This window comes from Ambystoma mexicanum, chromosome 7p (genome assembly GCF_040938575.1).
Source record: "Ambystoma mexicanum isolate Mex_15411 chromosome 7p, UKY_AmexF1_1, whole genome shotgun sequence".
In the NCBI taxonomy this organism is placed as follows: domain Eukaryota; kingdom Metazoa; phylum Chordata; class Amphibia; order Caudata; family Ambystomatidae; genus Ambystoma; species Ambystoma mexicanum.
The window spans coordinates 607,880,198-607,899,086 of NC_090939.1; the positions used below are offsets into that span (position 1 = coordinate 607,880,198).

General features: G+C 43.2%; 1 protein-coding gene across 1 annotated transcript in view; it reads left to right on the forward strand.

The window, feature by feature from the left end:
* The window catches only part of RP2 (RP2 activator of ARL3 GTPase), a 300,342-nt gene that overhangs the window by 163,840 nt on the left and 117,613 nt on the right, over positions 1 to 18,889 (forward strand). Inside the window, exon 3 of the mRNA XM_069636616.1 lies at positions 15,231 to 15,345. Within this exon, the coding sequence (XP_069492717.1) occupies positions 15,231 to 15,345 (115 nt within the window). The remainder of the gene's footprint in view (positions 1 to 15,230; positions 15,346 to 18,889) is intronic.

An 18,889-nucleotide genomic window follows, 5' to 3' on the forward strand; every position in this document is an offset into this window, starting at 1 on the left:
GACTTCCTTCAATTTATGCAATAGGAGAGGATGTTCCACCAAATCAAAAGCGGCCGACAGATCTAACAACACCAGCAGCAGCATAGTTTGGCCTTTAACCACGTTGCGCAACACGTTCGTTTTTAAATCCAGTAGGGCCACCTCAATACTGAAACATGGTCTAAAACCTGACTGCCTTATATTAAGGACATCGTGCTTTGTCAGGTGATCCAGTATTTGCTGGTAGGCCACCCTATCCAGAATCTTCAACATGAATGGAGAATTAGTGATAGGTCTGTAATTACCTGGTATGTCTGGGTCTAATCCAGGTTTTTTTTATTAGTGGAGTTATCAATGCGCTTTTTAGATCCCTAGGCACATGGCATTCGCTTAATGAGGTGTTAACAATTTTTGTCAGGGTAATAAGAAATAAATTTGAGCAAGCTTTAACCACCACCACTGGACAGATATCTGCCTTGCAACTTGTTGGTTTAAGTTTGCTTAAAAGTGTACTGCATGCCCCTTCCGTTATGTTTCTAAACTTGAAGGTAGGGACTAACTGTTTTTGAGGTGCTGCTGTTGTAACTATGCAGCTATCCCATGGCCATATATCTGTAGGATCAATGACCTATCCTTCTGGATCTTACCTTTTTATTCCCTCGAGTTTCTAAATCATGGCATCCTGTATTTGGGTGCACCAGGCTTTGTCTTTCACTGGCCCCTCCCAAGTGTTATCCATCGGTTTTTCCAATTCTTTAAGAATTGTAAACAGTTCCTTAGAGTCATGTTGAGCTTTCTCTTTATCTAGTTTCAAAATAATCTGTTTTGGCCTGAATTACAGCTATCTCATATTTTATTGCATCCCTACTATATATTAATTTGTGATACTCTGATTAGGATTGTTTCAATGCATAAAAGCTTTTCCTTTTAAAAATCCTAAGAGTTCTCTATTCAGGCGAGAACTATGTGTTACATTTCTTAGGCGCCACCCGTTTAGTTGTAAGCAGGGCTAGGTAATTCATGGCTTAATTCATATGCTTAACTAGTTGTTCGGCGGCGTGCATGTTAGGAAGCTCATTTATATGGGGAAAATTCCATTTGTGCAAGTTGTCTGGATTCAACTTCCCAGTATTTCTTGAGGTGACCCAGGTATTAGGCATTGCTAATGGTTTTCTTTTATTTGGACACTATAGTGAAATGAATAAAAAGGTGGTCAGACCATGGGCATGGCCTAATCTTGGGTTTGCTCAATGCAACGTTGTATGTTGCAATCCAATCCAAGATATTGCCTTTTATATGTGTAGCTTCTTCAATACATTGAATAAAGCCCATATTGGTTAACATGTTCTCCAATTGCAGGGCCTGTGCATCACCTATGCTGCCTTTCCACAGGTTCAGATCTCCCAACAGCACAAATCTAGAAGAGTGCTTAAGCAATGGTAGAATTAGGCTACTCATTTTGAGATGTAAAATCATTCATAGTGGGAGGGGCCTATACAATAACATAATATTGATTGTTAGATTGTTATCATAGCCTCAGTCCATACCGTTATCAGTAGAAGGTCACACCCCCGGAGTATTGATATGTTTCCCAGATATCCAAGTCTGCTTTATAAATAAAGGCTACACCTCCCCCAGTTTCACTCGGCCTACTTCTGCATTGCATGATGTAGATACTAGGCGTGGCCAGAATCATAGAGGAGCCGGCTGCCTCATGCAGCCATGTTTCTGTAATTACACATATGTCCTCATCAGGTTCTGCAATATAATCGGCCACCTCTAACGCATGTTTAACTAGTGATCTTGTGTAAATGTAGCTACAAACAGTTTTTTGAGCAGTTTTCAGTTAAATTCAATAAAATTCGAATCTTCCTACTTGTCCAATATAAAATAGATTGTAAAAAGGCCCTAAGTCACAGGTCAAATTTCGTCAGATAAAATCAAATATAAAATGCCCCCAGACTAATAGCAGACACACACAGTAAAAGAAATATCAGGAAGTGCCTCCTTTGCAACCACCCACGCTCCATCCCCACATGCATATGCTGTACTCAAACCGTGCAGGCATTGGAGTAGGACCTATGTATAAGGGGTGTTGGTTATGAATGCTTTATTTAAAGGGCTGGGGCCTGTGTACCATGTGATGTGGCAAATGGACCCCAAAAATGTCTGTGAATCCAAAGACATAATCTTTTGTAGATGCTTTCTAGGCCTTCCTGTTTTGGAGTCAATTACCAACTAGTTGTGAGAAGGGTGTATGATATTCATTTATTTTTCCTAAACAAAAGCACTAAATGTGCAAAAATACAGGAACAAAACTATTTACAGTGGCTGTGCAGTAGAATATATTGGTGCAAATGTAAGAGTACCACTCTGTGTTTTTCTTTTCCTAAGGGGGTCCCTCACCGAGGATTAAAAATCTCAACCAAATTCCTGGTTTCAGATAGAGTATTGGGACTGTGATGGTTACCACCTATTTGCCCCTGAAGATGTGTGCGAGTAATTAGGGAGGCCAGGCCACACCACTCGTTCCATGATGCATGTTCCATGAGTGTTATAGGGGAATGACCCACCCCCGGCCCCACAACCATAGGGGCCTGGAACAGGTGATCACCACATAAAGGCTACTACACCTGTAAACCCGCAGGCTCATCCCACAATCATTGTTGTCCATGTAACGAAGACCTGTCAGAAGAGCAAATAGGAACTATTGGGTCTTTGAATCAATCATTGTCTGAAAGAAAAGCAACCGCTTCAGTTATGTGGACCCATGAGAGGAGAAGAGGGACAATGGAAAGTGTGGAAATTACCAACCAGGGCATTCACTAGAGGTTGCTCTTGTGGGAATTGTAGCACCTGACTATTTTGCCTGCTACTGCAGTTGAGTATTGTCTGATGGTTAATCTCTTGTTCTTGTTCTCTAGTGTGTGTCCTTCATGGATGATGTGTTTTGTTTGGTATGTGGGTAGTGAGGATCTGACTCCCTTTTCTGTGGTAAAGGGGAAGGGAGGTGGTGTATCATGATTGTCAGCAAGATGCATAGGAGTTGTCTTGTGCAAGTGTCCCGCTGGTCATCTCTGCATGGTGTTACAATGTTGGCACATGAGGACACATTGCCGCTCAGTGAATGTTTGAGTGTGTTGCATGTCTGTGATGAGACTGCCATCTGGGACCTGAACTGGCATGCCTGAGGGTGGCCAGATAGTTTCCGTTACAACCTGTGCTAGTATGCCTGAAGATGGTTGGTACGTGTGCTCCATTGTCTTCATGCTAACTGGATACCTACACAAATTCTATCAATAAAACAATGTGTTTTATATTTCCTGGACTGGCTTCTTCTGTGCCTAATGAGAGACTGGTTTTAATTTGAACAGAGTGACACCCGGGAAGACCAGGAAAGACTATTTTTGAAGAGTATATTTTTTGTTATCCTGAATCATGTGACATGGACACAATTTGCATAAGACTGTTTGTTTTGATGGAAAACAAGTTTTGCTTCATTGACATCATTGGAAAGGAAGAGGCAAAACAGTCTTTAGAGACTTTCCTAACCAACACCCCTTCCTGTCCTACTTGGTAGATGTGAAACTTAACCCAGGGACTGTTATGGAATGAGAGCTCTCCTAAAGGGTCTGAGGATCCGAGAAGCTCACAATACCAAGACTTTTACTTTCCCAGTGAGGGTAATTGGGAAAGGAAAATCTTTCTCTATCCCCAGCTGAGTAACACCCTGGCCTAAAGAGAGGCTAGATGCACTCTGTCACCCACCGTGGATGGGCCGGGAGATGTAACCTGGCAACGATAAATTGGACATCTCTATTGTCTCTTGAAAGGGAGGCTCGTAACATAACCCATCTGTGGCTTGCCTGGTTGTTTTTTCCATGTCTCTGTGACGGCGCCCAAGAATAAAGCCTGAAAATGTGTGAAAGCTGCTATGTTTTTTGTAATTTAGTATTTTGCCTTTGCTACTTTAATTCGCACTTTTCTAAATGTAATGCCCTGGGGAAGTGGGATAAAAAAAATCGTTTCTCTGATGCATACTAATAGAAGTTGTGAAATCTAGCTGCCTTTTCTCACCTTATATGGAATTTCAGTTGTGGTGCATCAAAGCCAGCCGACTGGGGCTGCTGAGTGGTGCGCTACACGTGGCAGTGACGTCGGGTGATTAATGGCAATCTTTTGGTACGTGGTATGATTACTTGCAGGCCCAAGCAGATTCTTCCAGCCGAGGCACAAAATTTAAGCACTCAAGCCGGATTAAGTGATCTCTAATATCAACCAGTGAAGACCCGGGAAGTTATTTTTACACAGATTAACATCCCCATCGTCCCCACTGGTGCTGGCATGTATTCAAACATCTCAGATGGTCCTAGCTATAATGGTGCAGCATTGTGCTGTTCCGTGTGTGGGGGAGGGTGGGTGTTGGGAAATTAAAGCACATTTCCTTTTTTATGAAATGAGAAAGCAGGTTTCTGGGGCATTTTACATTTGATTTTATCTGACGAAATTTGACCTGTGACTTGGGGCCTTTTCACAATCTATTTATATTGGGCAAGTAGGCAGATTCGAATTTTATGGAATTTAACTGAAAACTGCTCGAAAAACTGTAGCCACCTTTGCTTCAGGAACCATTTGGGCATTTCTGTCTGTTCCTGTCTTTTGAACTACAACTCCCAACAGAGTTGCAGTTCGTCTGTTATTTCATTAGCCAACGGCACGACGGGCCCAAGCCGGTCTTTGCCGGTCCGTGCCGCTCCATGTTGCCGTTTGCCACCCTGTCCCTGAGTTAGACCCATGTGCTATCATAGTTAGTCACTGCTGAGCACGTATAATTTTGATATAATCCATGGAAGCAAGGATGATTCTCGGACCATCACGCTACATGGGGACGAAGCAGACCAAGTTGGGATTCCCTATTCAAAAATACCTCCTGGCTATTAACCTTGTGTAGCGGCTGAACGAAACAACACACTTGCCAATTCACACCCTTTCTTTGGTGATGAGCAGTTTCAGAAAGCTGGAGTGGGACACGTGGTTGATGCAACTTGCCGGCCTGAGCCATAAGGCAGGTGCTCTCTTAAAGGGTCTGAAACCAATGCTTTAATGGTTCGTGGTATCTGTGGTGTGCCACCCCTTGTGGGATAATGGTCCTTCCTAGGGCTCGTGCTAATGTCACATGCTGTGACCATGTGACTTACACAAAAAAAAGGACGAGACGTTTCCAGCACATCGGTCTATACCAACTGACTCCTGCCTGTTGTGTGGTTCTTCCTGCACTGCAATGCTCGTGCTGCGTAGCAAGCAGAGGGCCTGCCTGAAGGGCCCTCCACTATAACTGTGCCCCTGATGGGAAACACTGTCCCTGTCTGTACATCATCAGCAGAGCTCCTGCTGGGCAACTCTTCATGTGTGTCCTGGAGCCCATGCTGGCCAACTCCTGCCCCACTGGCCTGGATACTCCCAGGCCCCAATCCGACAGTGTGCTCACGGTCCAACAGGGTGATTTGATCCCTGCAACTGGGTATGTCGGCACTGTGCCCCCAGCAAAGTTGTTACTGGAGCCTGTGCCCTGGGTCCAGGACACAACATTGGCGATGAAGGAGTTTCGCGCCCCAGTGCCCTGTGCTGTGTAACATGGAAGAAACTTACCCTGCAGCGAGATGTGGTTGACCGCCCGCTAGGGAAGAGATGGAGGAGCGGTGCGACTACTGTGGCAGCCTGACTGTCTTCTGGGCCCTGCAAGAGCTCTGCGCTGTGCTCTGTGTTTGCAGTTTCGTTTGTGGGGAAGAGTGAGAGATGAAGTGGCATCCGCCACCAAAATTAAAGACTGGAAGGTTTTGGCAGCCCCTGCCATGATGGAGGGAGAGCGCGATGCTGGCGGCGATGCCGCAATAAATGGAGAAAAATCCTGCTGGAAAGGGAGGTGCTCGCTGGTGGAGGAATTAGTGTCTGTGCAGCATTAGAGAAGGTGAATGCCTGCCCCCCTGCAAGCGGCACGGTGAGCGGGTGTCTTTCAGTGCTGCCAGGTCCCCCAGAGTGTTCCCGGGCCAGCTGGTGGCTCTGCCCTGTGCTCCTGACATCAGCGTTTTTATTTTGAGGGGAAAAAAATCAAATGAAGGCGCACGACTGTCGCGCATGTCCAACAGTGTTTGTGGGCCAACCGGTGGTGAGTGCTCCGTGTCGCAGCTCAAACATAAATACAAATATATATGCGCTGATGAGGAGAAGAGCGGCCCGCATGGCAGCAGCTGCAGCAGGAACTCTATGGGCACCTCAAAAGATCCCGGGCCCAATGGCAGTAACTTTAAAATTTGGAGGAAAAAAAATTCATAGAAAGGAAGCAATCTGTGTCAGAAAAAGGCCATTTAACAATGAATGGCCCTCTGAAGATCCGGGGCCCATTGAGGGTGGCATCTACAGCCTCCATTTCACCACAATGGGAAAAAAGTACATGGGCCCGTTGGCGATCCCAGGGCCATTGGCAGTGACTGTCAAAAGGAAAAAAATGGAAAGGAGAACAGGAATAGCAAAGGAGGGTTGAAGCTCTCATGAGTGCTTGTGCGGCCTTCCATGCCTGTGGTACACCTGCCTGGGGGAGCTGCATAAGGAACAGGGACAGACACCCTGCCATAAGTGTCTTGCTTCCTGCCCCCACCATGCATAGACTAGGCCGATGTGGCCCCTGGTGCCCCCGGGTGCGGCTTTGCCGGCCCCTGAACTGTGGTGTTGAATGTCCAGAACTGATGCTTGTGCAACTATGAACTGGTTTGGATTCTTTTTTTTTTTATTGTTCGTGGTTTATTAAAATAAAACCTTTACAAAAAAACAAATTACATTTATATTTATATAATATTTATATTAAGGTACATCACAATAAAAAAGAATATATAAATTTCTACTACATTCATTCGATCAATCAATGTATTACAATAAATGATGTTAAAATGAATTATACATAATAAAAATAATAGTGAAAAGGTTTGAATCATACCAAATCCACCTGGAATGCGAATACATCACTTTTAGGCCACATAAGTTAGAAAATAAAGAATCATCAAGGCTTTAATATAGTCTCATAGATCATAGTATAGAGCAGGTTTGCACATCAGATGAGATTTATGTAATTATACGCAGAATTATGCAGTCAAATGCACCTCTGACAATTTTAGCTCGATAATTGAGAGTTGATCAGTCAATTTCAAAGTAAATAGAAGGATATGGCCCTCCATGCATCGCTTCCACAATGATTCCATAACAATATGGGATTTGTTTAGAGGGCTCAAATCAAAAATTTGTTCACGAGGTTCTTTAAAAAAATTACAGTAAATCACCAAGTGTTTTAAGGTTTCTTTGTCTGCCTATGAATCACAAAAACAGCATATGCCTGAACCGATAATTCCTTGGCATCTATACCAATATTTGGTTCTCGAGTAGGTTGGAAATTGATTTAGCCTAAAACAAAGTATGTTTTCCTAGCTATTGAAGAAGAGTGGAATTGAATTAAATATTGTGGGCGATCACCCCATTTCCTGCAAAACAAATTATATTCGTAGAAAGAGGAATAGGTCCCAATCATATCTTTCATATTTTTTTCTTTTGACTCGGCAGGCACATACATATTGACTCTGGAGTTTCATTGATCTCATTAAGAATTAGCTTGAGTTTACGAGTACGTTTATTGAGTGAACAAATATTGGGGTCACCAAGGATTTTGTTAAGCTCCACATATAAAGTAGTTTTTGGAGGATCAACCATTTTAAGATAATTTTTTAGGCTTCTCCAGTTTCTCTTCACTGAAAGTGGTAGTAGATTAATTTTGTGGCAAATCAATGCGTTCGGAATGGTTTGTGCTAAAACCAAGACAGTTTTCCATAGTTTTCCCTGTAGAGCATTGCGAATAGCATCAATCTCAAAAGTACAAATATCCAGACAGTATAGCAGAATGGGTTCCACTTTGAATAAGTAGAACTGAATAAGGGGTAGCAAGGAAAACATACAGTATTTATGGAATATAATTTTCATCTGAGAAGTCAGACTTTTTAGTTTGTGTTTCCACATACACAAGGAATAGGTATCAGTGAGAGGGTAGCCTAGATATCGTATCAAAGGGGCGTAGATGATATCGACCCCATGGAGTGACCATGCATAGCGGATAGGTTTCTGTTTGCCATTGGCAAATGTTAAGATATATGATTTGGCGGGATTTACTGTAAGGTTATGTTCTATTGCAAATTGTGCAAATAAATGCAATTTATTTTGCAGACCATAAGGGGTTCTGTCGAAAAACAGAAGGTCATCGGCAAATCCTATCCAATCCAATTTAATGGAGCCTCGTTTGGCTGGAAAAACTACTGCATTAAGCCATAGATCGTCAATACCCAAAAGTTATAGGTTGAAAAGAACTGCCACCATATTGCACCCCTGATTTACAGCTATTTCAGTAGGAATGGAATTACTGAGAGCCCCCGCTCCATTCAACCGAATTCGGTAGTTGGTATTTTGATGAATTAGTGGTATAAGAGCAACCAGATAGAAGGGGATTCCAAGTTTTATCATTTTTGTCCAAAGAATTTCTCGAATCACGCTATCAAAGGCCGCTGTAAGATCTAAGCTGGCCATGTAGAGCGGATCCATTTTAGAGTGATAGGTTTGGACCCGCAGATGAGCTAAGATGGTTGCATTCAAAGGGCAACCAATATATTCACGAAAGCCCACCTGACAAGAAGATAGCAATGCTTTTTGGTCTATATACAATTGCAGTTGATGAAGCAATAATAGGGAATTTTTTTTTAAAGAGGTGCCTGTAAGTCCAATAGGCCGGTAGTTACCGGGGGAATTGGGAGGTCCTTTTTTGTAAATTGGAATAACGTGGGCAGAACGCCAAGAAGATGGAACGGTACCAGTGTAAAGAATCGAATCAAAGCATATTTTTTAAAATATGAGCCCATAGCAATGGATCTGCTTTATATACACACGGGGGCAAGCCGTCAGGTCCTGGGGCCTTTGAGTTTTTAAATTTTCGTATAGCTTCTATAATGCCAATAGGCGTCTAATGAGTGAGTTTTTTTCTTTTTTTAAGATAGCAAGCTTCAAATGAAAAGAGTGAGCATAATTATGGTATGAAAGAGTTTGCGTCTTTCTTTGGGATGCCAACCTAGCTATATGGATTTGTATACGGGAGACATTTCTTGATTCTATATCCATCATAGATGGACCCCCGCCTATCTATCTTGGTTATGATTTCACAATCTAATGCCATCTATTTTAGAAGCTTGCGGCATACTGTGGGGTTCCATCTCACTGACAACGCCTGACGATCGGGTTCAGTCATCGTTAGGGCGATGTCTTCAGAAAAATGGGCAAAAGATGTAACACTAGGGTAATCATCATATGGTCACTTAGTTTCGGATTAAAGATATTAACAGGAGTAATATACCGATAAAGCCCTGACGAGATAAAAAAAATTCAATCATAGAGCTATTGCCTCCCCTAGACCAAGTATAATTATAAGGCTCTAAGAAAGTCGGGGGAGATTGTATGTCTCATTCTAAAAAAAGTGTATCCATTTCTGCCCATTTTTCCTTGACACTTCTGAATGCTGTTTCACCATAACATCCGATTGAGACACAACATCATAGCAAAAAGCATTGAAATCACCACCAACAATTATTCTTACTAACGGATTTGCAATCAAAGCTACCTCTAGTAAAAGGTTCAATTCATCAAGGACGACAGATAGAGCAGTAGTATACTTGTTCCAATAAATACAAATCAGTAATATAACTATTGATGGATTCTCATCAGCAGTCAGTTGAATGGCCAATAATGCATCAGAGCTACTAATTAGTTCAGAAGAACATTTACATGCTGTATTGGGCAGTATGGCTAATCCACCCAAAGGTCTTCCTGAGGTGCCCTGTAATGCCTCATGAGTGTATGCAAAGTAGCCCTCGACAGTAAAAGGCATTTGAGACATAGGAGGTAATTACGAGTTAGGAGGTAGCCATACCGCTATTAGTGGCATGGCTAACCCCTTACTGGGTACCGGGTCCGGGTTTCTTAAATGAGGAATGACTGGGCCATTGCAACCTTGGAGGGCCCGGTAATTCATCATTCAAGGAACTCTGTTCCAGTACATTCCCATTCCCATTCGAGCCCCCATAGGGCTGAATAGGAGGGTGCAAACAACTGGCCCGTTAATAACGGGCCCATTGTTAGCACCCTGGTCTGCCCGCGGGAACCGCTAAGGCCGCCTGGTTTCACCCGCAAGCAGAACTCGTAATAGGGCGGCAAGGGGTTAACGGCTCCGGCGCCTTTACCGGCGCCGTTATCCCCTTACCGCCCACCTCGTAATGAGGCCCATAGTTTTCTGTAACATCAGGGATATCTTGTTTATTATTCCTGTGCCATGTTTTAAAGTTGTTGAGTCCACAGGAATTCCAGGAAATAATGTTTACGTAGGTAGCGCTATGAGTCTCCTAGCGATCCTGACTGTGGACCTGCTTGCCCAGTGCCAGAATCCATCTATGGCAACCCTTTAAGAGCTGACACGAAGGCCATTCGCTGTTTCATTTTATTGTATTGACATCTATATTGGGGACATCATCTTGAGCAGTATTAGATGAGGGAATCTCCACGGGGGGCAAGGGAGTTTCCACATAGCTTGTACCATCCGCGATTTACATAAACGGGGAAGGCAAAAGGCCAATTGATTTAAGATCTTCCCTTTGTGGGAATTGAGTTTACAAATCATTCTGTTGTTGTTAATAGAGGCTAGTTTAACCCATTCAATGTCATTAGATCTACTGATGCGTAGAGATGGAATATCCTATAAAATGGGTAATAAAAAGGTTCGGTTCAACCGGGCTTTACCATGGCGAGTTAGGTCAGTTTCCCATCCGATCAAAGTGGCGGATTTGAGCTCATTTGTCATGTAAGGAGAAACATGGCGGAATGGCTCTATCTCTTGGGCGCCACTTCTCACTACTGGGGGGGCTGTCAAAGCATTTCCATTTACAATCCCATGTGAGAGCAACCCCTCATACATTTGCTCTCCATTTTGACCACCTCCATCACCGGTTTTAAGAATGCGATCAGCAGGCAATAATTGTTGTCCACTTTCTTTTGTATCTATGGGTTTAAATTGACTTTTTGCGTGCTGAGCATTGCCTGAACCAATACTTATTTTCTCTGTTTTCTTGGTTCAAACATAGGGTAGAAATTCGGCAAAACTGATTGATTCTGAGCAAGCACTGCGATCACTGGGACAGAAGTGGGTGTCTCAAATACTTTCTCTTTCGGTACCGGGCCAGCTCTTTTATTTGTTTTGGAAATTCCTTTTTTGTAAGCTTTAGCCATAATCGTTGGATTAGCTCCAGACACACCGCTGGTACTTGGTAAGTCTTTTGAGTCAGATAGAGGCTTATTCATTGATTGAGTCTGATAATTTGGCTCGGGAAGGTTGAGCATTGCTTTCGACTCATCATTTAGTTGATTTAAGTCATTCATTTTATCACTACCAGATAAGTTGCATATATCTTTCATATGTGTTATGTTTATCCGTGTGATCGTGTGGTTGTATTTTTAAGTTTTTTTCGGCTTTTCCCTTCATTGTTTTATCAAATACCTTGCGCTTTTCTGCTCTGGCTAGGGCTCTTTTTTGTTTTCTCGTTAAGACTAGTATGGGAGTCTCTTCAGGGCAGTTTGCTGCATCAGGCGTCATTGGGGCTCCCTTCATCTCTATTATATCCCCAGCTAGGTCAATGAGATCAGTGGGAGCAGATGGGCTATCAGGAGGCACACTCTCAAGGATAACCGGTGGTACCAAGACATCCGCTTCATTAGATAGTGATTGGATCTCATGATTATGGGCCATCTCTTTGACTATTGATATCAGTTCTGCAATTTTTGTTGCATTCAGAGAAACTATTTGCAGGAGTGATACTCCCAGACCCAACTCTGGCCGAGGCTTTAGATTTGGGCTTGCAGTTACTGCCTCGGCAAATATTTTAGTCTGAGTGGCCATGGAGTTGGTCTCTGCCCTCGCATTACGCTTTTGCGACAGTGCAGAGATCGCATCACAGGTGAAAAGCAAACCCTCAATTCTGCTTAATTTGGCAATCATCTCTGACATTTGTAGTTGTAAGAATCTTACTTCCCTGTGTGTCTGCCTATGACCCTTATCCAACAGGTTACGGATCCTAGTAATTACAGGGAATTCCTCTGAACTAAGTTGATTCTCATCAGAGTTTGGGGCCAATGTTGGGCCAGGTGCAGCAATTTCTGGCTCATTGAAAGGGGACTGTGTATCCATAGTGCATTCCAAACTGTTTGGACCTTGGATATGCTATCAGACTTTTCGGAAATAGGGGAACTGTTATTTTGCACATTTGCAACAGCTGAAGATGCATTTCTTGGGTTAAAGAGACTGTAAATTTCTCAGCCCTCTCTGTGTGCAATGTAGCGAGAGGGCACGGTGTAAGAGTAATTGGGTAAATTGTTAAAGAGGAAAACATTTTCAACTCCATATTTCCTTTGGGTGACAGGGGTGGAAGGCTTGTGCAAGAGACTGATTCGCTTCCCTAATTCAGGCTCAATAGCTGGAGCTAACATTGGAAAATCAGCAAGATGATTGTTAAAACATTCCACACCCATTTTATTCCTTATTTCGTCTCTATCAAGGCTGTCACCCAGTTTCTCACACTCATTTACCCATCCTCTTGGAGAGATTTTATTTGCATCTTTGATAGGTAGAGAACCCATAGTTTGTGAGTACATGGATGATATTTTAGGGAGTCCCACGGTTTCACTTTGATCATAGATGGGTGACTTTTCTGATAAAATTGTGAGGTTTGTGTTGTAATCAAAAGGAGTGTGGTTAACTTCAAAAGGAGGTCTGCTCTGTGCTTCTAGAACATCATGCACCCCATCCGTAGGATGTAGAGGGGGAGAGACTGTCGTAACATCCAATAACAAGGGGTTATTCACCACACCCATGGTCGAGGAAATAACAGGGACATTACACGAAATTTCCTGCGTAGCAGGAACCATATTGACAAATTCTTCTGCAGTTTTAGACCCCTCTTCAATCAATGGAAGAATAGGGGCTGGGTCCGAGGGTTCATTAGCTTCTTTCTCCTCTATAAAAGTGGAGAGGTTTTCCTCCATAGCAACTGGAGGGATTAGACCAGAACACTCAATTTCAGATGATTTCATTTTTTCTGTTAGTTTTCTCCCACTGCGCAGACCATTTACCATTGTTAAAGCGCGCGTGTGAGAGAAAATACACGGGTTTAGTGAAATTCTTGTGAGGGGAGTGCGGGTTTCAACTGAGATAATATGTAGTAGCTAGGTTGAAGTAACAATACGGTGAAATGCAATATGCGTCACCTTAAAGGAGCTTCTATTTGCTCCAACCACACACAAGTAATTGGTGCTCTACAATATTAACAGCTGGTTTGTTTGCTCCAAGTAGCAATGTAATGTAAATATATTCCACTCACCCACATCGCCACATCCTAACAGCCCAACAGCCACCTAGAATGGCACTTTGGATGCGCGCGCACCTCAGTAGTTATAGGAAGTGATGCAGGTCAGGGGGCGAGCTGGTAGGCGGGCAAGTGGGCGAGAATAGGAGGAGCTGCAAAAAAACAAACTTAAGTAAGATGCGAAAGGGATGTTGTTTAAACAGCAGAGTGAACCGCAGTGAAACCCCAGGTCACAAAATAAGAATAGCAGAGTTCCAGCAGAGTTCTATTACTTGAAATTAAAGTCCAACACAAAGTTTGTATCTGTGTTACGGCAGGGGAGATAGTGATGGCGCTTCCACTCACGGACAGCGAGTATGTAGAAACAGCACAGCAGGCTCCAGCATACACAGCCCAACAGCCACTTAGAATGGCACTTTGGATGCGTGTGCGTACCTCAGAAGTTATAGGAAGTGATGCAGGTCAGGGGTGCGGGCAGGAAGGCGGGCGAGTGGGCTGGAACAGGAGGGGTTGAAATTGAAGTCCAACACAAAGTTTGTATCCCTGTTACTGCAGGGGAGATAGTGATGGCACTTCCACTCGCAGACGGCGAGTATGTAAAAACAGCACAGCAGGCTCCAGCATCCACAGCCCAACACAGCCCAACAGCCACTTAGAACTATGAACTGGTTTCCTGCCGCCCTGCAAGTACTTAAAGTGCATTTTGATCCCGTGCACCTGCATGTCATGTATATGCTCAAGTGGGGGGGGCTGTTAAAATATGTAAGTGAAGCTGTGCTCCTGCATTTTGTCAGCCTGCCCTATATGTCCGTAGCTGACAAAGGTGCCATTCAGTGGCTGAAATTCCACTCACCCCAGATTAATAAAGGGTCTCTTAATAGGTGGCACGTTGGTATCAATGTGCCACCAGCAGTCCACCAACCATTACTGTCACCCTCAACATGTAAAGAATACTCAGTGTATGTTTTGTGTTTGTAACTGCCTGAGTCTAAGTGTCTGATTCTTTGTTCCAACCAATGACTCCCAAATGGAACCAGCATGACTGTTCGTGACTTTTGGTTTATTATTGTGATGTTTGTTGCTGTTGGTTTTGTTTTGGAAAAGGAGGAGTGTGGTGTGCCACCTCTTGTGGGATAATGGCTCGTGCTAATGTCATATGCTTTGACCATGTGACTCACGCAATAAAAGGGACGACCCGTTTCAGGCTCATCGGTCAATACCAACTGACTCCTGCCTGCGGTGTGGTTCTTCCTCCAGCGTAATGCTGTGCTGCACAGCAGGCAGAGGACCTGCCTGCAGGACCCTCCATCATGACCGTGCCCCTTATGGGCAACACTGTCCCTATCTGGTCATCATCATCATCAGCAGAGCCCCTGCTGGGCATCTCTTCATGTGTGTCCTGGAGACCCTGTTGGGCAACTCCTGCCCCACTGGCCTGGATGCCCCCAGGCCCCGATCCCACTGTGTGCTCAGGAAGTTGGCTGGGTGCACCCAGCAAAGGTGTGCCTGGACCTTGTGCCCTGGGTCCAGGACACAACAGCATCCACTCAAGTGTTCTCTTTGTAGCAATATCATTTTACATGTAAACTACACATTTTGTAGAAATAATTTTCCTTTTTATGTTCAGTGATCTTGGCTGGTCCGGTTTGTGCTCCAAAATGGAGCATGTATCTTCTTTGTAGTGGATCGTTTCCTGGAACCTATCGTCTGCTCTGTTTCGACATTTCTGCTTCGGCAAGTAATTATTGTGCATCTATTCTGCAGATGACTGGCAAAGGGTTTATGCTTGTTCAGACCAAGGAAGTAGCAATGAAACCACATGATGCAAATCGAGTATTCCAGGAGAAGGCAAGTGAGTTTACCCCACTGCTTGAGCAAGGTAAGCCACATTTGCATTCTCTTTACTTTGGGTTTACAAAGAGTGTGTAGTTTGTTGCCAGTGTACGATTTATGTTGCAGCATCATTGAACAAGTATCTGTAACTACCTCATGCATGGCATGGACATAAATGTTGCTCTTCTTCCCAGCTAGCCCTACTGACAGCAGCAGCCATTTTCTCATTAACATTTATCTATAAAGTGCAGCAGACTCAAGGTCTTTCCATGCCATTTTATTTGTCGTCTGTATACATAACTGCAGTACTTGCTTTTTCTAAACCTGTGTTGAATTGTGTTCACTGTGCTGCCATATTTAAGCAACATTGAATGTCTTTCTTCCATTGTATTGTTTTGTGGCATTGAAAATAGTTCTCCACCATGAATGAGCCCAAACAGGAGGAGCTTGGGCTCGGCCAGTTTCGTTTCTTTTCCTCAACAACTAAAAACACACATGGGAAGGAAAGGTAGCAGCACTTCAGAACATAACAGTTCGCTCTGGCGTACATGGTATTGGGATTGCTTATGATTTCTGTTTGAGGGCCCACCCGCTTCCTGTAGGAGACTGACACCAACCCTAAATTGCAGGTTTGGGGTAATTACATCGAATCTATTTGGTCGAAGGAGAATTGGTCGAATTCATTTTTTTTCTTTTTTCTTTTTTACACGTTAATTTTGCTGCATATATATATGCAGGGGAGATCCCCACAGTCTCCCCCTACAATACTTATTTCCCTAAACTCGCCCCTTAAATATTTAGCAGGAAAAATTCATCAAAAAGACTGCGACCAAATAGGCTGTGCAGTAATCTGCCGATCCCAAATTGCAGGCATGCGGTTTCATCCCCTTGCTGCAACCATTCTCTTGCACTGTACAGCGCTAGCCTGGGAAGGAGGCATGCACTGCACAGCTGTCTGGCTTTGCTAAAGGTGTATGCTTCCTGGCTTTCCAGCAAGTTGGTGTTGTAATGAAGATTCAATGTGGAAACCATCCACAATGAGATCCTACTAACAAAATGAGCATTTAATCCCACTTGAAACTTTCCAAAACAAACGTGATTTGGAATGTTCTGTGTCCAGAATGACGAAAGATAAACTTTGGAAATATGTATTCTTTTCCAAAGCTAATTGGAAGTATTTTTGTGTTTCAAGCCATCATCTGCTACAAAGTCCAACCGTTTCCAGACTCACCCCCCTAAAACGTATGGGAACAAATATAGGTCTTAACGCACTTCAGGCATATAGCTTCTGTCAGGGAAGTCCCATCCCTGGAAATGAGGTGAGTTAGACTCTGGGGGCAGGTGAGGGCTACCCATTCCATTCACGAGCATGGCCATCTAAAGGGGTTTTGGGGCTCAGGGACAGACCGGTGTGGGGTACGGCACAAGCCCAAAAATGAAAAACACCCAGGAATCTCTGGTTGATGCCACCCCCCAATCCATTGTTGCAATCACATTATCACAACCGACCATAGCTCAAGGGGGACGGAGGGGGCAGCCTTTTGTGGGCAATGAGCAACATTTGCACATCAAGTATAGGTATGTATTTTGACAGTACATGTTGGCATTCAGTTGGTGTCAAAATGATCGAAGCATACATTATAAAATTAATAAACCTGTGATTGCTAATAGGAAATGTTAATATGCAATATTAACACTAATCAAGAAAGGTTGCAATGCTCGCCCAGGAAATGTGCTTCCAAAAGCCTTTAACGTCGTTTCACAATGCATTCTTTTTTCAGGGATGTTTAGGACATGAAGTGGTGCATTTTAAACACATGAGACCAGCCAAATTGTTAAAAAAATATGCTAAGACTTAAGAAACATACCATGGGGTTGGGGTTCTTCCTAAACAGTTGGTTGGTCACAAGTTTCACATTGGAGAAAATGTTTACAGGTGTCTTTCGGTATGGTGCCCTTTGGAATTTTCATGTTCTTTAGTAGCAAATGGTGCCTTCCTTGGCACAGAAGGACAATACTACTGGCCAGAATATGTTTGCATTGACAGATACCTTCACTAGGACCTTTGAGGGGGCTACCCTCTGAAAATGAGTGTGTACATGGGACCTGTTTTATTGGTGAACAAGTAGTATTTTCTGAAGGATTCTGGGGTGATTCCTGCCAGGAGATTTTCCAGGAGAATTAACAGCAAGGGTTCCATTTTGAAGTACGTATTAGGCCATTAATATTGGCCACAACTTGGAACATATGTAGACCACATTATAGAGGTATCCTGGGAATTTAACTGTATATTATGAGTAATTATCGGGCACATCAGTTAAAAAAGATTATCAGTAACTTCCTTGGAGTTTAGTTGAAGTTATACAAATTATACAAATGTTGGCATGCCTTTGCCTTATTCGCTTATGTTTCGGCCAGTACACTAACACTGCATGCAGTCATGCAAAAAATAATATTTCACAGAAAAACGATGCATTGTGAGGGTGGTGTCCACCCCAAACCCCACATGTACAAAAATTAACATATTGAAGTTGGGCATGCATGTCGCGTATTTATCCATTATGTACTTACCAGCCGTACAACTTAACAGGTTAGAATTTTCCCCTGGGCACATGGTTCAATTATTTCAACCATTAATGTGCTTGCCAGTTTGAAAAGTATTTGAACGCAGCCATCTATTAATGAGGAAACTATAGCAAGAAATATTTCTGATGGGGGTGTGGCCAAGCGGCAACAAAGATGGCAGCTTAGTTGCTGAGCTCCCTTGAACAGAGAGACAACAACTTGAACATGGGCACTTATCCCTGACTTTATTAACTTCAAAACACTATCTGAGAGTGTTTACTACAGCAGGCTGCCAATATAGAGACCTCTCTGTGTCTCTGCCAATAATAAACACTTTTACCCTAATACTGGTAACCTTGCATGCGGAACGGCGCAACACCCACGTCTCCTCCAGCGTCGTTCATCTCCGGATCCCGTTGGTGGGCCCGTCGAGTAAATTGGAAGGGGAGGCTTGCTCCACTGGCTCATTACTTTCTTTAGCGTCATATATATTATCTGTCTACTCTAATGCATTCATTTCTACTGCACTCTTTACTTTTGTCATATACAACCTTTTGATTGCTAATGTCTTATGTTTGTTACTTGGAATGTTAAAGGGTTAAATCACCCCATTAAATGCAACAAGATTATTACCCAATTTACAAAAATTAAAGCAGATATTGCGTGTCTTCAAGAGACTCATCTGAGCTCAGACAGCGAAAACATCAAAATCAAAGCCTCTTGGATCAGCCATACACTCTTCTCTAACGCTCTAGACAAAAAAGGTGGTGTCTCCATTTTGATCAATAAGCACCTAAACTTCACCCTAATCAGTGAATAAAAAGATCCTGAAGGGCATTGATCATTATAGAAGATATTATTAACAACTTGCCAGTAACTATAATTAATATCTACGGTCTCAACTTACCTAAAGCTCATACAGAAGAGTCCAGATAGAAGTATCCTATGTGGGGGTGTCACCCTAGTTTTAGATTTGACCCTTGATCGCAAATCTACCTCCAATTTTGTTAATTCCAAATCCCTTA